This window comes from Arvicola amphibius, chromosome 5 (genome assembly GCF_903992535.2).
Source record: "Arvicola amphibius chromosome 5, mArvAmp1.2, whole genome shotgun sequence".
Lineage (NCBI taxonomy): Eukaryota > Metazoa > Chordata > Mammalia > Rodentia > Cricetidae > Arvicola > Arvicola amphibius.
The window spans coordinates 44,159,282-44,185,038 of NC_052051.1; the positions used below are offsets into that span (position 1 = coordinate 44,159,282).

The window sequence follows — 25,757 nt, forward strand, 5'->3', positions numbered from 1 at the left end:
AGAGCTAGTTCCAGAAAAGGCTCCAAAGCTACAGAAAAACCCTGTCTCAAAAAATTTTTTTAAAAAAAAGTAAATGTGTCACAATCACTGAAAAACCCAGAAGTCCTCTGTCTCTGGATAGGACAAGTCACAAGTCAACGATTAAAGGGCAAGGCATTACTCTACAGGTAAATAAAAATAGTGAAAACTCAAGAGGGTAAGGGGTAAGTGGGATTTGCAAACTCCCAAGGCCACTGTTGGACAGGATTTATCACCATTTGACATCAAAGCAATTACTAGACTAACCCACAGAGAAGGAGCCAGGGAGAGCTCATATAGAGAACACTGAAGGAGCGCCAGCCAGTGTCTTTCCCTTTTCTTTTTCCTGAGGAGTTCAGATTATTTTTTTCTCTTTGTCCTTCCTTTTCTCCAAGGAATAATTACTAAGGGAAGTCCTCCTTCCTCCGCTGGCTTCTCCAGAGACTGAATCTTGGCTCAGGGAAAAAGGAAATGGAAAATGGTTTCAGGCCATCTCGTTCCTAAACTGGAGTGTTTACATCCCAGCTGAAGCTGTCTCCTCCTTCATAATTAGGAATGGAGTTGGCCTGGCCTGCCTGGTCACCCCAGTCACTTCCTCTACGTGGATTAGCCATTTTCATTTGTGTGGGGAAATCTCTTCCATTAGCATCTGCTGCTCCTTTTAGGAGGTAGAGAACTTGTCAGGCTGAACTTCCCCTCACCACAGAATTTATCGTGAGGTGAAGTATATGTTCCTCTGCTCTCCCAACCCCATCTCACAATGGGGAGACAGATCAGAGCCACCCTGTATGTCACATTTATTAGGAGTTATGAGGAATCCATGATGTGATGAGAAACACTTTGAAGCATGGAATGAAGAAACACTATCAGCAGACCAAGATAATCAGGGTAGGGATTCCCCCTGGCATGGGGTAGACCCCATAAGGAGGAATTTCACCATGAAGATTAAAACAAGCAGAGCTGATCACTCAATGCCTTCTAAGCCTTTAACACATTTACAAGGTGAAAGGGCAGAACTATCTCTGTCACCAGCGCATTCCCAAATGATATTTCCAATTCTAAATCTTTTTTTTTTTTTTTTTTTTTTTTTTAGCAAGCCATGCTGGCTATATGTGCATGGAGCCTATTCCAGAAAGAATGGCCTCTTGTAATGTCACAAAAGCATCCCTTAGCCTAGGCAGAACGTACACTGGTGATCAAAGCCGTCAATATCACCGCTTTTTTTTCACAATGTGACCCTCTGGCATTGCACAGCTACTGCCCAAATCTACTCTGCCTGCAGCTCCTGCATCATGGACAGGCTAGATTGTTACCAAATTCATTCTCTATTCCTGGGCACTAAGCTAAACTACTATTCTTCCTCGTATGTATGTGGGTATGTGGAACTGAAGGGCTTAAACCAAAGTCCTCGGCTCCAAAGACATTCATATCATTTTCCACACTCTGTCTTTGGACATCAGTGCAGACAATCTATAAGAGACCTCCACGGTTCCAGAGAATTCTGTGTCTCTAGTAAATAAGAGAGTCGCATATAGAGCAAATAAGAGAAGCAGTGGATCTTAAGGTCTCAATCAGGTAAGAGATTGGCCAAGAACTGCTCAGCTGGGCTCAGTCCCACCAGTCTTTGACTACATGAGAGTCCTGTTGCATGAAGGCCCAGAAATTGAGGGGTTACCTATTCCAGATTGTTTCCCCTGTCCTTTCAGACTCTACTGAATCTTTCAACTTTATCCCATATCCTGTTTCCTAGCCTACTTGCTCTCCTGAAGACAGTAAAAGGAAACAAGAGAATGTTTCTTAAAAGCAGAGGAAAAAACACACATAGCTGCAAAGCAGACTCCCAAGGGCCCCCAGAACAGTGGACTGCCTGCCAGGCTTTGAGCATCAATCCACTACCTCCTCTACTGTTTTTACTGTAATGGAGATATAGCCACTTATTTCCAACTCCATTGAATTTAATCCAATGATATCGTAAACAACAAAATTACAGCTGGAGTCGAGTGCCCTGCCGCTCCTGTTGATGTAACTGGAAATGAAGAACCAACTCAGTATCTCCTTTCCTACAGAAACAATAGTTTTCTTCCAACCCACCACTGAGGGGCAGCCAGCCCAGAGCACTACAGTCTGCTGTCCTCAAGGTGGGAGAAGGTGGCATTAGACCCTTACTTCTTCATCCAGGGTCCCAGCCCAGAGCACTACAGTCTGCTGTCCTCAAGGTGGGAGAAGGTGGCACTAAACCCTTACCTCTTCATCCAGGACCCCTACTATCCAAAGTATGCATCATGAGAAGCATGGAACAATTAAGAGGATCATAAAGGGTATATCAATCAAGGTTATGGGTCAGGTTAGAATTAGGTCATGGTAGAACCAGGGATGGAAATAAATTTGCAGCTGATAAGTAGAATGGAGATCCACATTCTTCACAGGAGCCCAGTCTCCATAAGCGGCAGCTTTAGCAAGTACCCTAGTGACTTGCATACAGTTGCATCCTTTCGGAATCCATGCTCAACTCCCCACAGCTATCCCAGGGTGGAGAGGTGGTGGGAAAAACTCCACTGGAACTGAACCGTCTTTGAAGATTGCACTGAAAATCTTCGAGGTTCAGCTATCAAACTCAGAGAAAGCTTTTGTTCATGATAAAGGCAAAACTCCTCCTAAATCTCCTGGGAGCACGTTCTGTTATTAGCGTGCAAGCTCCAGGAATGCAGGGATTTGACTCTTGTCACGGGTTCTCTAAAGGAACAGAACTGTGTGTGTGTGTGTGTTTGTGTGTGTGTGTGTGTGTGTGTGTGTGTGTGTGTTATTAGATTGACTTACAGGATGTGGTCCAGATAGTCCAACGATGGTTGTCTAGAGAAGCAAAAATCCAGCAATTACACTCTCCACAGGGCTGGACAGTCCCAATCTGGTGCTCAAGGCCTAGAGGAGTCTAGAGAAGAGCTAGAATTCTGTCCTTGTGGAAATCCCAAAGGAAGCGACCTCACAGCAACATGGTAGATGAATTTGCTGGTGAAGGGGAGAGCAAGCAGGCAAGAAGCAGAGTTTCCGTTTTCCATGTGCTTTTATCTGGGCTGCCACCAAGAAGGTACCACCCACATCCCACATAGGTCTTTCAGATTCAAATAATCTATAAGAAAATCCCTCACAGGGCTGAGTGTACAGGGGCTTATGTTTTAGTTGATCCCAGACGCAGTCGAGTTGATAACCAAGATGAGCCATGACCAATGTGTTCATCTTTGTAGCCCCTGTCCCCAGAACAGATCTTAGCACGTTACTGCTGCTTAGTCAACTTGTCTTGAACAAATAAATAAATGAACTAATGGTGCTCAGAGAACTGGTAACATTTCAGTGAGGGTTGACCAGATGGTGCCAAAAAATGAGATGCTTTCTCCATCCACACTTGCCATCTGGCATCATTACTCTGGCACAGAACCAACCATCACCACAGTAGAGGCATGGGACCATAAACCCTCATTCTCCGTGTAACTTCCTATAGAGCTCCTTCATGTCTGTCTGCTCACTGAGGGCTAGAGTCCAGAGCTTGCCATCCTAACTACAGGAGAGGCACTGGTCCATAATACCTCGTCCTCTACATGACCTTTTATAGAATTCCTTCAAGTCTTCTCACTGTGACTGTGTGATTTTGCCCCTAATCCAGCCAACATTCACCCATGAACTTACTTGTGCTAGTCTCCCGGAAAGGCTTGCCTTGAAGCCAGAATTCCGCTGCTTTAGTCTGCTCTAGTCCATTTCCATTTGTCCATTTACCCTCCGCTATAAAGGGGGCTACTGGTCCCAGAGAATTGCTGAAGATCATACAGTAAGAAAATAACTGTATTTGCTTCCCAGGTAGGAGCTCCTATCAAAATCACTGCCCTAGGAAGTCTGTGCATATATAAATCACACTTTGCCTTCGAAGGGCTCAACTCTAACTGGTAGAGTTTAACGAATGGTTGGCAGGATGGGAGAATCCGAGTAAAGTTCACATCACACCACGACTGGAGGCCATCATTGGTCCTGCCCACTCTCATTCCACCACCTGAAATGAGGAATAAACTAGGTGCTAAGGTCACACACATGGCACTTTCAGAGAACCTTCCAGCATTTCCGTGGCTTCACTTCCACAGGCCAAGTCAAAATAAGGAAGAAGTGATGAATAAAATTTTTTTTAAAGATTTGTGCCTGCATTAGTGTATGCCTACCAGGCATATGCCTGCATAAGTGTATGTGTACCGTGTGTGTACAGTTGCCCGAGGAGTCCAGAGGAGACATCAGATTCCCTGGAAGTGATATTATAGGTGACCAGGTGCCACTCAGCGTGGGTGCTGGGAACTGAACCTGGGTTCTCTGGAAGAGCAGAAATCAGAGCACTAGGGGTGACAGGAAGTGAGACTGCTAGAAATAGAAGCCACTCGTAGGTGGAGGATAAGGATGGCTTGAGTCATTGCGGGGGGAGGGGGAGGGATAGAGAGCCTACGGTGGTTTGAAAGAAAATGACCCCACAAAGAGTGGCACTATTAGGAGGTGTAGCTTTGTTGGAGTAGGTGTGACCTTGTTGGAGTACTGTGTCGCTGTAGGGGTGGTTTTGAAGTGTCTTCTCCTCAAGCTACTCCCAGTGTTGCACAGTTACTCCTGCTGCTTGCAGGTCAAGATGCAGAACTCTCAGCTCCGTCTCCAGAACCTTGTCTTCCTGTATGCTGTCATGAAGATAACAGACTAACCCTCTGGAACTGTAAGCCGGCCCCAATTAAATGTGTTCTTTTACACGAGTTGCCATGGTCACTCACGGTCTCCTCGCAGCAACAGAAACCCTAAGAGCCGCTGGCCTTTGTCTGGTAAGCAGTGAGGAGCTTCACTCTTAGTCTGCAAAAAGTCTGCAGGAAGAACTCCAGAGGTTCTAGGGCGGGAAGGTCACAGCCGTGAAGGGACCCATGCCACTCACATCCACATCTCTGCTTGGATGACTCATGGGCATTTCAAAGTAAGAGTTCCAAACTAAACTCATCGCCAACCCTAAAGTCCTCAGCTTGCTGGGTTCCTTGTGGATACAGAAACATCATCCATGCAGCTCCTATAACTAGAAACACAAATTCCTCCCCTAGTTTACTCCCTACTGCAAATCCAGCTGGCTCTTCAGATGGTTTTTGTTTACTTGAGTTTGTCAATATACCCCTTCTCTACGTAATTTTTACCTGAGATCAGGCCCTGATCATTCCTCTCTCCAGTTTCCACCATATTAATGCCTCCTGCAGGTCTAAAGTGTTAGCCGCTCTAAATATGATCTTTCTGCTTTGGGTTAAGTCCCTAGTACGCTTGATCCTGTGACACTGGGCTTTTATTCCTTCTTTTTGCAGTGGTGATGATAGTGGGACTCCAAGTAGGTAGTTTGGGAGCATGATGAGGGGCTTGTTTTGGTTTGTTGTTGTTTAGGGTTTTTTTTAAAGATTTATTATGTATAGTGTTCTGCCTTCATGTATGCCTGCACAACAGAAGAGGGCATCAGAACCCATTATAGATGGTTTTGAACCGCCACATGGTTGCTGGGAATTGAACTCAAGACCTCTGGAAGAGCGGCCAGTGTTTTTAAAAGGGGGATGCTCCCCTGAGATTGGGCGACATGGGCGCTGAGGTTTACCTGGGTTACAAGCAAATGGCAGAGGATTTTGTACCCAAAATGATTGTCACATAAAATTTGTGTTTGTCTTGCACATGAGCAGACACTCTCCAGAAGAACTTGCTCTCCCCTGGTTGAGGAAGCCAGACTTGAGACAGACACATCCCACGTAGATTTCTGATTGTCCCAATATAATCATCTTTAGAGGCTTACAGCAGGGAGCATTAACATGCTTGGCGGAGGATGTAACTCAATGCTAACGTGCTTGCCTAGTATGTGCAAGGTCTTCGGTCCTCCAGAAACATGCGTGCATGAGTGCACGTGCGCGCGTGCACAGCTACCCATCCCCACATTCCCACAAAAATGTTCCTGTGTCTCTCCCTCCTAGCCCTGTTAGTCAATGGGAGTCTCCTAGTCCCCTCCCCTCTCCTTCCCCTGTGTCCCTGATTCCTAACAGCGCCACATCCCCTCTGCCCTCTGCTCTACACGTTCAGATCTTGCTCTGCTATCCTCCACTCATCTGAGAAGTGCAAGCACCGTTTAAGCAGCCCTAACACAGGTTCCCGTAAGAGATTTTTTTACTCTTATTTCACGCGTGAGGAAAAGCTCAAGGAGGTCCAATGGCCAACAAGGGCGGAGCCTGGAAAGTGGAGGCAGACTACTCTGCTCCCTCCCCTTAACCACCCTAGGTAACCTTTCCCACCCTCCAGCACTTGACCTTTTCTGCCCAGAGGGACGTCTGAGTTCTTTGAGTAGCTACAGGGAGATTTGCTCCTACCTCTGTTGCAGAGTAAAATAACAGGGCCAAAGTTGGTCTTATTCAGAGTGTGGGCAAGGTCCTGGAGCTATAGCCACACCATCAGGTCCCACGCCAGTCACACACAACTTCAGCCCAAACGCAAGCTTTCTAAGGGTGTCTCAACGCAACCATCGCACCACAGCGGGTATTGAGACCCTGGGCTTGCCTGCCGCCCCAGAGAAAAGAGGAGGGGCATCAGACGACACATCCAGGCGGTGTGGCCGCGTTTAACCATTCAGCCCTGAACCCACAGATCCCAGGCTCTTGCTGCTCTCTGGCGGCAGGAACCGGCAGCCGGAGACCCGGGGATCGCACCTCGTTTGCTGCGCTAGGGCAAGGGCAAGCAGAGAGTGACCGCAAGTCTAGAGGAAGGGAAACAGCGAGACGCAGCTGGAGCAAAGAGGACTGGGGTCCGGCAGAGCCGAGGAAAGGAGGACAAGGGGACAGTTAGGGCAGAGGGCGGTAGTGGGCACCGGCGGGGACCCCAGGAGCCACTGGCCGCGCAAAGCCCCTTCACCAGCCTGCAACCTTCGCGCGCACCGGCTGACCCTCCTCCCTCCCGGCCGCCCCTCCTCCGTCCCGCCCCCGCGCAGAGTCCCAAGCGCTGCATAGGCCTGCTGCCTGCACTGCCGCTCCCGGAGCTGCTGCTCGCCTGGACACGCTTGGAGAAGGACTCAGGTCGACCGCCCCAGCCCTTCCCTCCCTGTGACTCCGCAGCCACCGCTAGACCGGTTCCCTCGCTCCACAGTTCCCGCTGGGACCTACACGGTCCCGTGACCTCCCCTCCGCTCCCCCTGAACCACAGCTCCCCTGCGGCCCCCTCCGCTGCGGAAACTTGGGCAGGACCGACGGGACCCGCGCGGGGGGCTGGCTCCGGCGCTGCGGCGATGCCCACGGGCCCTCTCCCCGCCACTTGCTCGCCCAGTGCCGGGGCTCGGGCCCCGACGGCTACGCCGTGAGATGACTTTCCGAGACCTCCTGAGCGTCACTTTCGAAGGACCCCGCTCGAACAGTAGCACTGGGGGCTCCGGCGCGGGCGGTGGAGCTGGCACGGCTGGACCCGAGGGCCCTGCGGTGGGCGGCGTGCCAGGGACCACTGGCGGCGGCGCTGTGGTGGGAACCGGCAGCGGCGAGGACAACCAAAGCTCCACGGGAGAACCGGGGGCTGCGGCCAGCGGTGAGGTGAATGGCTCAGCGGCCGTCGGGGGACTGGTGGTGAGTGCACAGGGCGTGGGAGTGGGAGTCTTCCTAGCAGCCTTCATCCTCACCGCTGTTGCCGGCAACCTGCTCGTCATCCTCTCGGTGGCCTGCAACCGCCACCTGCAGACGGTCACCAATTATTTCATCGTGAACCTGGCGGTGGCTGACCTACTGCTAAGTGCAGCTGTGCTGCCCTTCTCTGCCACTATGGAGGTTCTCGGCTTCTGGGCCTTCGGCAGGACCTTCTGCGACGTATGGGCCGCGGTGGACGTGCTGTGCTGCACCGCCTCCATCCTTAGCCTCTGCACCATCTCTGTGGACCGGTACGTGGGCGTGCGCCACTCGCTCAAGTACCCAGCCATTATGACAGAGCGCAAGGCTGCTGCCATCCTGGCTCTGCTCTGGGCAGTGGCCCTGGTGGTGTCTGTGGGACCACTACTGGGCTGGAAGGAGCCAGTGCCCCCGGATGAGCGTTTCTGCGGCATCACCGAGGAAGTGGGCTATGCTGTCTTCTCATCGGTGTGCTCCTTTTACCTGCCCATGGCGGTGATCGTGGTCATGTACTGCCGCGTGTACGTGGTCGCGCGCAGTACCACGCGCAGCCTCGAAGCAGGCATCAAGCGGGAGCCTGGCAAGGCCTCTGAGGTGGTACTGAGGATCCACTGTCGCGGTGCAACTGCTAGCACCAAAGGAGCTCAAGGGACACAGAGTAGCAAGGGCCACACCTTGCGCAGCTCGCTTTCTGTAAGATTGCTCAAGTTTTCCCGCGAGAAGAAGGCTGCCAAGACGCTGGCCATAGTCGTGGGTGTCTTCGTCCTGTGCTGGTTCCCCTTCTTCTTCGTCCTGCCACTGGGTGAGTGATTCCCCTCATATTAGACCCCTCTTCTCTTCTGGGAAGTCCCTTCCTGGAAGGCTTAGATGACCCACAACCTGACAATGGACGCTTATGAACTTCCGGTCTCTTACTGTTTTAGAGGGAGAGCAAAGGGCTCTTGGTACTTCTGGGTTGTCTTTTACAGGTTGCTCATTCTTACCCTTTGTAGCCATTACAAATGCTGGCCTTGCTTTAGTTCCTTGGAAATCTGCAAACCTTTCCCTGTAACATGTGGTCAGCAGTTCATGCGACCCCCAGTTTACGTGATGGGTATGTGATGCCCATCTCTGGAAACAGATACATAGGGGGCGAGCCCCCATGCACTCACTCATTCACCGGCAGCAGACCCAGGCCAATCACCTTGTGTATCTCAACAGACACCAGAGACCCTGCTTTCTCTAGTAGGCATTCATCCAGTGGCCCCACTGTGGGAACCCTGTGGACTTTCCCTTCTGAAATCTCCTCTTGTGAGTGGGTTGAAGGAGGGGACCTGGGAAGGTGGAAAGGACAGGATGAGAAAACTGTCAAGAGGACAGTTACTATTGTTTATAATCATTTACAGGGTAAACTAGTTCCCCATACAAGGGCCCTGCAGTCCTGAAGGAGGCACACCAGTTCTCAGAGGACTCCTCCCACCCCTTGAGCCTGAAAGCCCTGGAGCCGGCCCAGGGCCTGGACCAGCACAGAGGAGAAAGGGGCAGCATTTTTACATCTGCCACAGTGACTTTTATTTATCATAGTTGAGTGTGTCACTCTCCTACAAGTCCCTTGGTGTTTTCACACTACTTGGAAATAAACCTGCCTTCCACAGCCTACAGAGGGTAGCCTTCAGATTTATTATTGTCTAAACCGAAACAGGTTGCGGTCAATATTTACAGGAAGAAGACCACAGGCTTAAAGTGCAGGACGCCTCAGCAGATCCCCTTCCCATCTGAAAGGGGCTATTCAGGGAAGGGTTTCCTCCCTCTGCCCTGGCCCTGACCCTCAGTGAGTTAGTTCCTTGCCTGTACCAATTTCTGATCTTCTCACTTGATCTTCCCTCTGTCTGGATGACCCCCAAACCTCTTAGTGCTTAAATGCCCCACTGGCTCGGTGTTTCCCTCCGTCACTGGCTCTCTAGCTTTTCCTTTCAACTGTATCATCACTGAATCCATAGCACCCAGAATGGTGCCTGGCATATGAGGAGCAATACTGTTCTCCATTGAGGACACAGGCGCTGGTGTCAGGCAGCTTGAGTTCAAATCCCAGCTCTGCCTCTTACTAGCTATGTGGCCTCAGGCCTCCGTTTCTTCATCTTTAAAAGACAGTGGTGATGATAATGCTGACCTTGACAAATTTTGTGAGAGCCAATGAATGGCTGTATATGAGAGTGATTGAGGTGTATGTGAATCGAGAGAGAGAGAGAGAGAGAGAGAGAGAGAGAGAGAGAGAGAGAGATCAGGATAAGGAATAAAACCCCCACTTAAGAATCATCCAGCCAAGGTCTGCTTTGCGGTTGGGTTGGGGAATGTGGAAGCAACACAGTTGAAGAGAGAGACAGAGAGCCAGGATAAAGATAGTGTGCTCCCCCGACACACACACCCTCTCCAAGGCCCAGCCCCATGGCCCTGCTCTGGCCTTGCCTTGTGGAACCTGTTCAAGGGCACCTCACTCTTCTGTGTGTCTAGCTCACACCAGTCCCCACAGGGAATGCTCAGCCTGGGTAGGAAATGCCACCTCCATTTTTACATTTCCCTTTACTTTTAAACTATTTTGTTAGAGAATAAATGCACAAATGAAAAGAAACTAATGTAATAATATAATACTGTTGTATATTATACATAATTTAATACTCTAATAAACACTCATGGGCCTCTGATCACCCACACTGAGCATATGCCGAGTTTACCATATCTACCTGATATCCTTCCTCTGGCTGCTTGCACAGAATAGATCACAGTTGATTTCACTGCCCCGCTTCCTCCCTCACCTCCCCAGAGGTAATGCTGGCATTTATTACTCCCACATATTTATTGATACCCTTACCACAGACATCCGCGTTCATTTCAAAGCACAGCTTTGCTTGTGTGTCTTCAGAGTTTGTATCAGTGGCATTCACTGTGCATATCATTCTTCAGTCTGCCTTTTTTTCCATCCCTTGTTATGTCCTTGAGATTCATGCAGTGTGGGGCCATTATTAGTGCATTTGAGACTGCTGTGTGGTGTGTGATCCACTCTTCTGCTGAATATTAGTTTTTTCTCATTCTTTTTTATGGTTAAAAACATGGCAGAACACTAGAACTGGTTTTTGAGGTCCAGATCACACATCTTCCAGGAAATCATCTCCAGATCTCCATGACCCCTTCCCCTTGTTGGCATACACTGCTCTTTCTCTGTCCCTTTATCTCTGCTGCTCCTTCCACATGGTATAGGATCCCTAAGATGTCTATATCTGGCTCCAAGAAGGGATCACATGGATGTATGAATATGCAAAGCTATCAAGTCGTGTGTTTTTGGATGTGCATGCCAGCTCAAACTCCTGGCAGTGCTTAATCCTGAGGAGATGGCAATAATGAACAAACAGGACAGGTGCCAAGCAAATAAAAACAGAATATTCCACTCTGCCCTGTATAGACTGGAGGGCACAGAGGAGGGCAGAGACTGCTGTAGAAGCAAGAGAGTGGGCAGGAGGCTGTTGAGGAGGGAAGGGGGCCAGGAGGCCCTGACACTCCCCTTGTGAGGGCTTGTGAGAAGAGGTGCCCTTGAGCGAACATTCCGAGCTGCAACACTTTGTGGGGAATGTGGCCTTCAAGGGACCAACATGTTTTAGCTGGAGGTATTAGGATAAAGCCTATAGGAGATTTGGCACAGAGGTTGAAGATGAGGGTGCTGGCAGGAGTGTGGGGGTATAGTCTCCCAGGAAGTAGCAGGAGAAGGGTAGAAGCCAGGGGGGGTACCTGTTTAGAAAGAACCAAACAGAAGTCAGGAAAGGCAGCTGGGAGAGGTGTGGTACAGCCGAGGAACAGCTGAGGAACAGTCGCGGTACAGCTGTGTAGGTAAGAAACCTTCAGGCCCACGTGAGTGTGCCAGCTGTGTGTGGCAAGCACAAGCAGCAGACACAGAGGAACTGGGGAAGAGAGGCAGGTCCACAAAGTCCGTGGTTATAGAACTGAAAACAACTATCCAGCCACACTCTGGGCTAAACTGTCCACCGTGCCCTCATCCACACCTCTCATCTTCAGGAGACCCAGCTGCAATGGAGAGGTAGCTGGTGAGCAGAAACAGCAGTCATGGGGTAGCAAGGAACAGTCTGGAATCCCAGAGGAATGCTGGCACAGAGCCATAGACTGCTACCTTTCAGCCCCAACATGTAACCCAAGCGCTGCGGAGGCTGAAGCAGTCTGTTTAATGAGACCCTGCCACCCCCCCAGCCTAAAAAGAGGAATATGCTATTGGTCAAGCCAAATATACTACCAAGGAGGACCAACAACAGGTGTACTAAATTGTGAGGCCCCCGAGGACAGATGCCAGGCACACAAAATCTTAAAGGACCCAGATATGCTATAGATCATCTCATGTATGTCTGCCTCACTTTCCCAGAGCACATATTTCCTAGAGGGAGGCAGAGGTTACTTAACAGAAACCTCAGACATTGCCTGGCTGGTACTACATACAACTCCAGGCAGCACGGGGAGCTGCTGATGCCAGGGCTGTTTGTGGACACTTGCAGCCCTTGCCCCAGTGCATGGTCACGGGCCTGTCCCTCCTTCCATGACAGCACACTTCCAGGACAGGCCAGAACGGTGCCTCCTGTTCAGTCTCGGAGACATTCCAGGTCAGACTGGAAAGAATAAACACATACCCTGTGGGGCCTATGGAGAAAAGCGCTCTTGACATTCCTCCCAGGACAGGCATTTCCCCTGGTCTCAAACAAGTTCGCACAAGGAGAGATGCCGTGAAAAAAAAAGTGATAAGAAATTATATAAATATAGTTTTATATAGTCACAAGCAGCCCAAACTTCAGTGTGTATGGGCAAGGGCAGCTGCCATAGAGATGAACACACTGTCTAGGACTTGTCTGGAAAATGTCAAGGTGGAAGATGGCCAGCATAGGTACACTGCTGGAAGTGCATATGATTGGAGCTTCTGCCCCGGGACACGTGGTGCATGGGTCTGCTCACCCCAAGATCTAGGCTGAGTGTTTGGTAACCTTTCCTGTATACCCTGCATGCCAAAGGGAGGGCCCCGGGCCCTCCTTAGTGTCTGCAAGGCTGTATTATCTTGCATTTGGCATTGGTGTACATAAGTAGGTGCCTCTCGGTGAGGCGCAGGAGTAGGGCTGCCTTTGAAAGCTCACTTGCAGGACCCAGCCTCGCCCCTTGCCACTCTGATGACACTGACAGACCCTAAGCTGTTCATTTCCAGCTCTCTGGTTTTGGGGGGAGGTGTGTGTGTGTGTGTGTGTGTGTGTGTGTGTGTGTGTGTGTTTAAGCAGGTCACCAAATGTCACTGGCTTCTGTGGCTGTTTTATTTTTTGCAGTGATGAGGAACTGATCCCAAGCCATAAAAATCCACCCGTGAATTACACCCCAGGCGCTGTCACTGGCCTCTGAATGTCACTACCCAGGGCAACTTCAGAGGCTCTGACTGAAGTCCACACAGTCCATCCAAGCCCCACAACCCCATTCCAGCCATCTGGGAGCCATAACTGGACCTGTCTTTCATAGTTAGTCCGTCTCTATGATACAGAACATATCTCTGACCCCCCAGACTTAGTCCATTGCTTTGTTCCATGCACTACGATGTCAACATTCAAGTGTGTATCACAGGGTGAGGGCCGAGGAAACTGACCACGTAGGCACAGTAGAGTAGCCGTGTTGGTGGGGTACGCATGCTTGGCAGACATGTAATGGGGAGTTAGCGAGTTAAACAGGCCAATGGATGAACCCCGAGCAGGAGAATGGAGAAATAAACCATTTGTTCATAGACTGTACAGCAAGGAAAAACAACAAGTGAATTTTATGGACTTCCTACTGGGTGGAGTAAGCCAGATTGGAAGCATAAAGTGTGTTTACCATATGATTCTGTGTGTATGACATTCAAAAACAGGCAAAAAAAAAATCTAGCCGATGATAAAAGTTAAAATAGTGGTTGCCTTTGCGTGTGAGAGAGGGTGGGGACAACGAGTACCAACTGGAAGCAAGTGCTAGAACCTTTCGTGACGCTGGGAATGTTCCGTCTCCTGCTTGGGAACAGATGCGAGTATTGTCACCGTGTTATACACTTAAAGCATACGCACTTGCATTGGTGTGTGCAAATCCGAAAACCTGGTCCGTGTCTGTAAGCCGAGCAGGTGCTCAGGGAACTTGCGCAGGCTGGGGAAGTGAAGAAATCCGTACCTCTCCATTATTCCGCATGCCAGGGTCTGAGTGGCACAGACCAGCCCTGTGTTTAACTTCACTTCGCTTTATTTTATCGGAGTATTTATGGCAGTTTATAATAAAATCTTCAGTGTGCACACAATAGTGTTAACTTATAGGGACAATGCTGCACAGCTGGTCCCTCTCACTTGATCGTCTATTCTCTGGCATGGTTTCTAGGCATCTGTGCTTTTGTGTGGTATCTTACAGGTTTTGTACTTAGCCACAGATTTCATTCAGGAACCTTTGACAAGCCTTCAGGATCTGAGTGTGCTCTTGCTCTCCAGTCTTACTGGGAATTTCAGGTCCAGCTTGTACTCCCCGGCCCCAGGCCTGGCACTTGCTGTTTCTCTAATGACAATTAGGGTACCACAATGTGAGCTCTCAGCTGCTGACACTGCTGTCTTATCTGCCATCGGTTCTGGTTCAGGTTCAGGATGGAGCTAAGAAACACAATACTTTTAGAAAACCCAAAAACACATATGATGCCTTAGTGTTAGGGTCACAAGCTGTCTCCTCCACTTTCACCCTTAGTCATTGGTGTGGCTCCATTGTACCGAGACTGGTCTATGATGGCACTTCATACTCCAGACTAGACTGACATTCCCTCTCCTCTGTCCTTTTAGAGCCATGTTGAGCCCTTGTGCTCACCTGCATCCTCCCCCTTCATCCTCAGTGGATCTCTGTCTGAATCCATCTTCTCTGTCCTCCTTGGCTCCCATTATGTTGAGCTCAGCCTCAGTATGGCTCTCACCTCCCTGTCTCTTCTTTTGCCTCCCATTTCTGAGAGGCAGCCAGTCCCATGACTAAGCACTTCATTTGCTCCGAGCACTTTTAACTCCCTCCCATCTCTTACTCCTGTGCGTCTCAAATCCAGAATTGGGCCCACCATTCTCCCATGTGGTACAATGGTGCGCTGATAAACACATTCTCATTGGCCCTGGGATGGGACTGGTTTGTAGCATCTGCCCATTCCTGTGGTGCAAATGGTCTCATCGTGGTCAGTGTCAGGTTATGAAAAACACAACCACCCAGTTTGCAAAGTTCCTGAGAATGGAACAGTCAGCTCTCAACAGCCAGTACAAACCATTGACTCTACACAGTCGGTGCTCTGCCCAGGGACAGCCTCAGGGTGCCCTTGGGAGCCCTTGTAAGTTCCCTTTAGCTCTAATCCTCCTAAGTTCTTTCCTTCCTAACAGGTCTGCTTCCACCACTTCCTTCCTTCCAGCTTTCTCTATCGTCCGCCAGCCCTCCTATGCACAGCACATAGCCCTATCTAGAGCTGTCTTAAGATGCTCCCCGCTAGCATGGTGGCCTCCTTTGCCCTCCTCCCTCCCATGCCATCTCATTGGTACCTTTCCTCACTTATGGCTACTTGTGAGACATCCTTGCCACTGTTCTGAGACCGGTCCTCCTCTTCCAGCCAGCAATGCCTCCGCCCGCTCTTGCCATACCAGCCCCTCTTCCCCTTGGCACTGTCGCCAACAGCAACCCAATAGTCACTCTCCAGGGTGCCTTCAAGCCTCTCCTATCCTGTCAGCTTCTCTCCTGGACTCTCACCATCCCTCAGGTCTTACCCTGCACACCTCTCTGGTGGTACCCTCAGCCTCCTTGGGGGGGGGGGTCTTCTTCCCCTCTGAGCCCCATTTAATTTTAACTCCACCTTCTGGACCCTCAGACCATATTAATTTCCTTTCTTAGCTTAACAAATGACCATTGATTTAATGGCTTCAAACAATGAATTATCTTCTGGGGAGGAAGGTCCTAAGTCCTCAAATCAAACTCCTGGCAAGGCTGTCTCCCTAGAAGATCTAAGGGAAAGATATTCCCTGACCTTCTGCAGCCCCCGAGGCAGCCCTGGGCCCTGCTCTGTGCACAAGTGTCCACCATCACATCACCATCTGACTCGTACCCTCTGCTGGGACCCTTGTGAGGCTACCTTGTGCCAATCCGACTTAACCGTATCCGCCATGGAAGGTCTGGACAACCTCATTCCATCTGCTGAACTCCCACCCTGACATACTAGCTCCTCTTCCTGGGCTTGCCTTTCCACTCCCCTGAGCCTGCTACTTACCCTCTTCCCACATGGAGAGTGGCATCTCCGTACTCTCTGTGGTGCCCACAGCCAGAGCATCAGCCTCCTCCACACCCCAACCAGGCATTCTGCCCAATGAGCAGAATGGTCTCTTCAGCCGGTCTCATTTTCCCATTCCCTCTACCCTGCCTAAGCCAATCAGCTCCCCTCACCTTCCTGGCAGGAGATCACCTCCCCCCACCCCGCCACCGCAGTGCCACGACATCAGTGCTGTCCGCTGTTGTGTTGGACGTGAGAGAAAATTGACACAGGGAGGCTGAGTAACGTGGTCAAAGTTCCCTGCTCGCTTGGTGTAAGGTCTAACATTGGAACCCAGGCACTCGGCCCCCACATCCTTGTTATCGCTTGCCTGGATGAGAGACTGGGCTGAGCCAGGGTAAGATATCAGTCTGTAGCCACGTTTTCAGTCTTAAACATCACCCAGACCCTCGGCCCCTGCACAAATCCCCCAGGCTCTCTGCCAGATGTCCTTCTCCACTGGCTGCTTGTCATGAGGAAGACCTCAGCATGGTCATAAGACATGGCTTCTTCCTGAGTGGTCTGGGCTCTGCGAGACAGAAACTAAAAGCCCATGGCCCCTGAGTTAAGCCCCGAGTAAGTGGAAGATTTGCCTTCCTGGCTTTGCAATGATGACACAGAACAGATGTTGGCCCTGTGATTGGCGATGTACAGGACGCTCAGTGCTGGGACTCCCTCCCATGGTGCCCACTGCCAGGGGGACCTTCTGTTCTGGGCAGAAGCTTCTACCCTGCACATAACCAGGAGCATAGTCAGTGTAGTCCACAGGGGCTCCTGCTTGGAGTAAGTCCAGCGTGACTAAGCGCAGGAGTTCCTGGACACAAGTGCCACCCCAGTCACCCAACTAGTCTGAGGCCACAGACCGGAGCAGGGGAGATCAGGAAGGAAGTGATATAGAGGGGGGAAGAAAGGGAGTAGACTAGGAAAGTGAAGAGCTAGCAAAAACAGATGAAAAGAGTTGGTGGTAGATGGGAGGACCCACCACAGGCCTAGAGGAGGCCAGAGGATGTGAGCCTGGAGTTTATGTCCATAGTGAACTCTGAAAGCTGCCCTACCATCCCAGGTCCCTCAGCCTGTAATGAAGGCCAAGGTTCTCTGCCAACTCCAGGGGACCCAACAGTCCTGAGGCAGGCAATGCTGGGGCCCGGAAGAACATCTGACCCATTCCTGATCTATCTCAAGTGAGGAGACTCTGCCAGTGACCCTTCACCATAGGAAACTGGCAGTGCCCTCAATGTGCCCTTCCATGTCCTCTTAATGTATATGGGGTCCAGATCTTATCCAGGTCACCTCTTCCTCACAGCCCGCCATGATTACTCCCAATCCAAAGTCACCTTGTTTCTTTTCATTCCTCCCCCACTCAGCCTCCTCTGCAGCCATCTGAACTTCCTGGATTTCTGCCCAAACCCTGGGGGCTTCTTGCTGCTTCAGGACCTTTGCTCATGCTTCTGCCTCTACCCAGGATTTACTTCCCCAAAATGAACATCTAGTACACACACACACACACACACACACACACACACACACACACACACAAAGAGAGAGAGAGAGAGAGAGAGAGAGAGAGAGAGAGAGAGAGAGAGAGAGAGAGAGAGAGAGAGAGTGTTCTCCTTACAGGTCCTCAGTTCAAGTTGCTTATCAAAGAGGTTTTCTGGCTCTGCAGGGGACAAAGGTCCCTTGGGGAGGGGATGCTGTGAGCACTGGTGTAAGAGCCTCTAAGTGGCCAGCTGGAGAGCTGGGAGATAGGAGTTATCTGGGGCTTGCATTCCTTCTGTCCAGACCCTGAGGTGAGAGGAGGCATGAGCATCAGAAGATGACGAATCTTTAACTCCTAGTAGCTCTCAACTAGAGAAATAGCATGCATGCTCTTGACAGAGGTCACTAGTAGAGGAAGGACAAAAAGCAGAGAGTGGGGGACACAGTCTGATACTTCATGGCCAGCTACAACTTATGCTCAGGGCTGGCTGTGAATTCTGACAAGTTGCCAAGGACATGCTCCTTTCTGGGGATGCCAGAAGAGGCTCTTAATCACAAAGCCTCTGGGCCTCGGAGCTGCCCAGCCTCTCAGGGCTTGGCCTATTTGCTCGTGTCCCTCTCTTGACTTCCCCCAAATCCCGGCAGCTCCTCCTCAGCCTACCCTTCTGCTCCTTGGGAAATAGCGCTGTCCTGTATAAACCAAGCTGCAAAGAGCCCCTGTCTCCTTTGCCACAGTATGTACCCTGCTGAAGCAGCCAACAACATTTACCTGCTGACCAGACAGGCCCTTTTCTGATCAGCAGTGCCTACACTGAAGGACACTAAGCTAGACCTCGTATACCACATGGGTGTTAGTGGGTGTTGTCAGTCTCTGTGACAGATCTGAGGTAGCTAAGTAAAAAGGAGAAAGCTTTCTTTTGGGTCACTGCTGGGAAGGCTGCAGTCTGATTGGTTGGCCCATTGTTTGGGGCATGTGGTGAGGCAGCATGTCATGGAAGCAGTGAGTGGCTGGGAAACAGGAGAGGAGCCATACTCCCGGTGACCTGAAATCCTCTAGCCAGTCCCCGGTTAGATGTCACCACCTCCCAGTAGCTGCGTGGACTGGGGAATCACACCTTCAACACATGGGCCTTCCGGGGAGCTAACAACCCTCCTGTAAGACCTTCAGGAAGGCAAGTGGGTACAGCCAAGCCAGATGGATGGAAACTGAGCAGGGGTGAGAGATGAGTAGCTAGAGAGAGGCCCAAGTAGGAGGACCTGCTTGGGGCTAAATGTGAAATCAGAGGAAGGCAGACAAAGGTCGTTCGTTCTATGTCTCCCTGTGATATAGGAGTTTTAGCATATTCTTAATTCTATGAGATGCCACTAAGAAAGGATAGAGGAAAGAAAGAGAAACCATTTTTAAGAAAAAGCCTCCCTGCCGCTGTGCGCAGACTGGAGGACACAGGTGGACAGGTGGACAGGTAGAGGCTGCCAGGGATGCTGCAGCCATGTCAGCAAAATCGGAGTAAAGAGGTTCCAGGCTCCAGGAGCCAGGCTGAGGGCCTGCCTGGAGGAGGAGCTAGGCATAGGCGGAGGGGTGGGATAGACTCCTTCAGCAGGGCCAAGCAAAGTAGACAGAAGTCCTGTCCTGGAGGCGCCTGCCCAGGGTGGATGGAGGACAAAGAAGATGAATAGTGACTCCAGCAGGACGGGAGAAGGTGGTCAGCACAGTAGGTCTAAGTGAGAAGTAAGCAGACTGGACGCATCCAGTTATGTGGAACCTGTGATGGAAGAAAACTCAGGGGTGGAGGGAAGGCTGCGGTCCAGCGTAGGTGAGAAGCAGCAAGGAAGATGGTGGCTGCAGCAGAGTAGAAGACGGGGGAGGGAGGAGGTATGTGGAATTGTGTACATAATACATCTGTGCCCCCACCCCGTCACCTTGAGGAAACAGAAGCTGCTGGAGGGGTTTGAGCAGGGAACAAGCATGATCAGTTTAACTTTTTTAAGGTCATCTGAAGGGCAGAACTGCTCGCAGGACTCACCATGCAAGCACAGGGGCCGATTTGGATCCCAGCACCTGTGTAAAGGGCTAGACACACAGGGCTGTGAGCATGACATCCCAGAGCTGGGAGGGGAAGGAGGACCTTAGGACAGAGCTGGGGGAAAGAAAGAGCTGGTGCTGTGGGAACTCCTTCTGCTCCTTCAACCAATAGCCTTAAAGACTCAAGTGGGCTGGTATCTTAAAGGCTATTGGCCGAAGGAGAGGAAGGAGTTCTCACAGCAGGTGCCTAGCACACAACCAAGGTCAGAGACCTACAAGTATTCAGGACGTGACTCTGTGGCTCACGGGTCAAATTCCGGCTGGGTGAGGAATGTGGATACGGGATGGTGGTGAAGGAAATGGCAGTGATGCTGGCAACATGAGTGCCTACTAAGCAGAGAAGGAGGCAGACGCCAGGAACAAACCCAAGGCATTGGCAAATGGTTACACTATAGCTAAGGATAAAGAGAGGGAGGGTGTGGGGCTGCCTTGGGCTGTGTGCAGCACCTGTAAGTAAAGAATAGAACAGCTCTGGCTTGTGCTTGCCAAGGACCTCCCCCCCCCATGCGTGTGCGCACGCGTGCTCACTGCTGTGTGGAGATACCCCTTTGGCAGGTCCTGCCCTTAGACAAGGGTGGTAGGCTGGGCCACAGCAGTCACAAGGAAACAGAGACAGACTGTTGATGACGGGTATAGTGTGGGGTGCAATAGAGAAGAGTCTACAGGTATCGGTACCCACTGCACTTCAAAGTGAGTATGATGTGTTGTGAGGGGAGGGCTTTGTAAGTCACTTCTGCTGGTCAGAAGTGGATGGATGATATCACACAGGACGTTGTCACTGCCCAATGTGTAGGAAAAGCATCCTGGACAGCCATGCAAAACAGCCCAAAAGCAAGAATGGGGATCCCATCACAAGCAGAGCACAGCCAGAGGGTAGAGTGGTCACATAGCTCCTACAAGGACATACATTAGACAGAGAATGCTAGAGCAGGGCTGTGACACTGGGGACCTATGGAAAGGTAGAGGCTAGAGCACACAGGGAGGTAGAGGGCAACACACAGTAGCCTCCTTCTTAAAAGAAAGACAAAAAGAACTTCTAAGGTTTGCCCAGCTGGACTTTGTGTCTACAAGAAACCGGAGGACAATGTTCAGGATGGGAGAGTAAACCCACTAGAGCCAAGGAGGAGGGTACCCTAGTGCTGAAAGTAGCTCTGGCTCCAAGACTCCCACATACCCTTTGAGTCTTTCATAGTTTTAGTGTACTATGTTATCATAGCAAAACAACTGAGGTTAATTACCTTGTAAAGAAATGAAGCGTATTTGCATCACAGTTCTGGTAGCTGGGAAACCCAAACAACATCAGCATCAATATCTGGGACGATCACTTGGAAGCATCACAGCATGGAAGAGAAGCAAGAAGGGGAATGGCTTAGGTACAAGAGGAACAGGTGTCTGAGATGGCCTTGCTTTATACCTCGCTGTCGTGAGAACTAGTCCAGCCTCACAAGACCTGGCCCACTCCCACCAGACAGCACTAATCCATCCATGAGAGTGGAGCCACACAACCCACCTGCCTCCCACAAGGCCCCACCTGTAACACACTGCCCTATCTCAATACGCACTGAGACTCAAGTTTCCAGGGCACCTGTGACAGAGCTGATGCCCTGAGGGATAAGAAGACAAAGCATGGTGGGCCCAACAGCTGTCTCAGGCAGACTAGAAGGGGGTGGCAATGGCAAAGAAGGATTTGTCCACTGATGCCTCTGCAGCATCATCCCTGACGAGGGCCCATTTTCAGGGGTCTTTAGACAGTTCTCCATCCCACACATATTGTGCAACAGGGAAGGGCATGCCTACAACCCCTTCAGACCCCAGAGATCCTTGCAAGGTGTGTGAGCTGCAGAGAAAGTATGGAGAGGAGGGATATTACAACAAGAGGGAGAAGTGGAGGTGGCGGCTGGAGCACCATTCCAGTAGGGAGAGGCGTGCTCCTCGCTGGCCTCTGTGGTCCTCATCTGGGACCATAATTAGGAAAAAGTCTCCCAAGACCTGCTGCCCCTGGAATCTGCAACCTGCAGCACAGGTGCCTGACTTTTCTAAGCACACAGTCGTCAGAGAGTAAGAACCGGTTGTGGTGGAGGCTGAGGGGCCACCCATCTCCCTCGGACTTTCAGTTTACCTGCTCCTGAGTGTCTGCCTGCATCGCTTCCCCGGGGGCTTCCATGGCCCATCCATCGTTACAGTCCATCCGTAAAGTAGGCAGAAAGTGGGGGAAATGAATAGCTGGAGAAAGCAGCTGGCAACTGGTGGGAGTGAGTGGTAGGTACCCACATCCCTCCACATCCCTCCCCATTAGTGGGGAAAGCCCCTTTGGAGTTAAGCCTCCGTTCTCCACATTAGCAACTGACTTCCTAGCATCCCCTCCCCCTGTGTTAGCACCTACTCAAGGTGTTTGCTCCCAGGCTAAAGACTTGCTCTTGAACCCTGTCCCAGAGCTTGCCTCTGGAGGAACTCAAAGTCAGACCTCCAGTCAGACCTCCAGGGAGGCAGAGGGCAGCTGCCAGGGCTGGAAGGCTGCCTTCAAATCCTAGCCCCTTCGTGTGTGAGGAATTCCCGTTCCAGAAAGACTCTGGACAAGTCAGTTGTGCATAAATTAAAGCACCAATGTTTGCAGTACAGACTGGGGCAGTACTAAAACATGTCATGTTGTCCACACATCTGAATAAAAGCCAGGCTGGCAACAACCGCTGGAAAGCATAGCCCACTGATGTATCATCCACGGCTAAATAGAGAAGACTGTCTGAGTCAGAATGTTATTGCCAGCGTTTGCCCTGGCTTTGCAGCCGCTGAGGGATCCTGTTCTTGAGGGCCATCTTCCTGCAGTGTAAGGTCCTTCTGGCATTTTCTAGGGACTGCCTGACCCCTCTTCCAGGGGAAATCAACCTTACTAAGCCCCAGTACCCACAAACCCACAGTATTCAGTTACTATTTCTGATTGCTCTCTAGATATAGTTGGTAGGTTCCCCTCCCCAGGCTGTGGGACCCGCTCTGAAAAGTCAGAGGAAAATACTGGAGGAATGAGCAGATACCAGGGGTGGGTGGGTGGGAGGGCTGGCTGGTTGATTTGCTTGCAGACCTAGGGATTGAGTGCAGGGGCTCTCCAGTGTTGCCTGAGTTCTCTAGCACTTACCTATACTCCCAGCCCAACACGTTTAAGTTAAAATTCTGCTAAGCACTGAGCCCTGAAATCTATGAATCGGCATGAGATCCCATCCAGGGGAACATTATTGTCTCCAGTTCACAGAGAAAGAAAGGGAGACCTTGGGTGGCTGATCAGGTCAGCTGCTGGGGACCACGTGAGCAAGTGTAAGAGGCTGCTCTGTGTGCTGGGTGCTGCCCTCCCTCCTTCCACTGTGTCTCAGCATCAGGACCTGTTTCTCCACGTGGTTAGTAGATGACCTGCAAGCGGTTAGCGAGGGGGGCAGAGTGCCTCTACCCCTGGGGAGGGGACACGTTATCCCTTTTTGGAGGAATCAAGGGCAGAGGAAAAAACGTAATTTGTCAAGGAACGCCACTCCTAACCTTCTGTGTCTGAAATGAAGCACCTGGCCCCAGCTGCTGCTGAGGAGGCTGGGGAGACAGTAGCCTCTGGATTGCATTTACGCTCAGTCCCCTTTCCCTGAGAGTGGCTTCCTTAGGATCCTAGGGGACATGGGGGTTTTAGCACCCATCCTACCTGCCTGGGGTTCTGTGCCCTCAACCAAAACGATGCGAGAAGCATTTCCTAGCCAATTGCCCCGCAACAGCTCCACAACCCCGCAATTTTACAGCCATGGGGAGTGCACTCTTGAAGCTTAATTCTGAGCTCTCTCTCTCTCTCTCTCTCTCTCTCTCTCTCTCTCTCTCTCTCTCTCTCTCTCTCTCTCTCTCTCTCTCTCTCTCTCTCTCTCTCTGGCTTCCGACTACCCACAGAGTGAAAGCTGAGCCTTCATCCAAGGCCCTCCATTATGGAGCCCCGGTGAGGTGTCCTGAGTTCATTCTGCAGCCACTGACTCCATGCTTGTCTGGTCTTGGTTGAGTCTGCGATGGTTGGGCGGTGTCCCTGAGCCTGCACTCAGCCCCGCGCTTCAATCACACTGTCACCTAGAGCGAGCACCATGTTTCCTGACTCCTCCACAGTATCCAGCACTGGGCAAACTTTGCTTGCCCCTTAATTCTGGGCTTCTTTCTCTTTGTGCTTAGGCAGTAGGGAACACAGACAGAGTGCCATAAAACACCATACGAAAGATGGCAAATGAACTCATTTTGTATATAAAAAATAAGTCAAAATATTTTTACATGAAACTTGTAGCCGAATTATGCTTCCACATCAACGCCTTAAAGAACAAGACGTGCTGGGGTCTTTTAGAGAGTGCCCTTTGCGGAAACCGGGGGAGGGGTGCACAAGGAGACCTCCACATCGGTCCCAGTAACTGGGCTCCATAGGGAAGACTGCCGATTGAGAAACTGCAGCCGCGCGCGCGTAGTTTGGTCTCACTCTGGTCTGGATTGGTTGCCTGTGCTCAAACAGCTATCAGGTCGGACTCAGAAGACAGGAAGATGATTCTTTTTTCGCCCCCTTTTTCACAGAGAAAGACCCCCTTGAGAGCTCCTGCCGATGACTCAGCTTCAGTGGTAGGCAGCTGTCAACCTCCCCGCTACCGACATCCGTTAACTACCCGGGTCTCTGTCCCCTGCAGGTTCTCTGTTCCCGCAGCTGAAACCATCAGAGGGCGTCTTCAAGGTCATCTTCTGGCTGGGCTACTTCAACAGCTGTGTGAACCCGCTCATCTATCCCTGCTCTAGTCGCGAGTTCAAGCGCGCCTTCCTTCGCCTCTTGCGCTGCCAATGTCGCCGCCGCCGCCGCCGCCTCTGGCGCGTCTACGGTCACCACTGGCGAGCCTCGATAGGCGACCAGCGTCCCGACTATGTCCCCAGCCCACGAGTCGCGCCCCCGGGAGCTCCCCTAGCCCTCACTGCACACCCAGGCCCAGGCTCCGCAGACACGTCCGAGGCGCAGGCTCCGGTCTCCGGGCGTCGAAAGCCAGCCTCCGCCCTCCGGGAGTGGAAGCTGCTCGGGCCGCTGCAGAGACCCACCACCCAGCTGCGCGCGAAGGTGTCCAGCCTGTCCCACAAGATCCGCTCTGGAGGCACTCGGCGCGCGGAGGCTCCGTGCACCCTGCGCTCGGAGGTAGAGGCAGTGTCTCTAAGCGTTCCCCAAGATGGGGCAGAGGCTGTCATCTGCCCTGCCTATGAACCAGTCGACTACAGCAATCTCCGGGAAACTGACATTTAAGGACCGAGACCTAGGCTGGGAGATGTGCTGAAGCCAGGGGTGAGGTGCGTTGAGGGATGCTGCTGCCTTTGGATCCAGGACCTGGAACCTGATCACTTTGTAGGTGGTGAGTTATGGCGCCCCCTGCTGGACATAGGTGCCCAGAGCTCTTCTGGAAGTGCGGGATTCACTTTTCTCATCCAGATTGAGAAACTGCTTAGTCAGCTGCTCCTGAAGTCTAGGCAGAAGACTTTAGGTGTGGCCACTCGCCTTGGGGAGGAAGAGGTACAGATTCGTACTCTGCTGCTCCCAGGAAGAAGATCAGTGGACACCGATCTGCCACCCGGAGGAAGTCAGTAGGACCTGCCATACTGCAAGCTTTGGTGGCATATTGGATGCCGGCCGTACAAATCTGTTGTTTGTCGCCCTAGGCCCAGGGCCTCCTCCCCACGTTCCTAACCTGTATGCACCCTTCACCTGGCTGAGCCCTCACTATTTCCCCCAGGGGCCTTTACTGTTTACACTCTGTACATAATTCATTGTGCCTGTCTGTGCCGATCACTTCTCACTGGGATTCCAGGCTGCCGACAGGGGAGAGCCAGCCTTATTTATCATTTTGAAACCTATTTATTGGTAAGAGTACTTATATTTTGTTCAGACTGTGCAAACTGTCCATCTTTGGCCTGTGATTCATATAGAGCCTCCCTCTTCTGAAACCCTTAGACCACCTCAGGATAGTCTATGCTTACCTTGCTAGTTTTATCATAGCTGCCTCTCTGATAGTTGTGGCCCTTTGGGGCTTGCGGGGAGGGTAGAGGTCAGAAACATATTTTGGGAGTTCTCTCCTTCGTCCATGGGGGTCACGTCCTTTGGACACTGTCCTTTGGATCTTTTAGCAAGGCTAAAGGACTTTGGGGCTTTGTTGGC

General features: G+C 51.3%; 1 protein-coding gene across 1 annotated transcript; it reads left to right on the top strand.

Annotated features, from left to right (window-relative positions):
* Nucleotides 1–7,081: 7,081 nt before the first annotated feature.
* Adra1d (adrenoceptor alpha 1D) lies at nucleotides 7,082–25,391 on the top strand. The gene is made up of 2 exons (XM_038330991.1): nucleotides 7,082–8,484; nucleotides 24,256–25,391. Exons 1-2 carry the CDS (start codon nucleotides 7,392–7,394, stop codon nucleotides 24,849–24,851), a joined length of 1,689 nt encoding a protein of 562 aa, XP_038186919.1. The 5' UTR covers nucleotides 7,082–7,391; the 3' UTR covers nucleotides 24,852–25,391.
* Nucleotides 25,392–25,757: the final 366 nt, after the last annotated feature.

Coding starts and splice junctions, on each gene's coding strand:
- Adra1d (XM_038330991.1), top strand. CDS start 7,392: ATGACTTTCCGAGACCTCCTGAGCGTCACTTTCGAAGGACCCCGCTCG. Junction 8,485..24,255: donor CTTCTTCGTCCTGCCACTGG/GTGAGTGATTCC, acceptor TGTCCCCTGCAG/GTTCTCTGTTCCCGCAGCTG.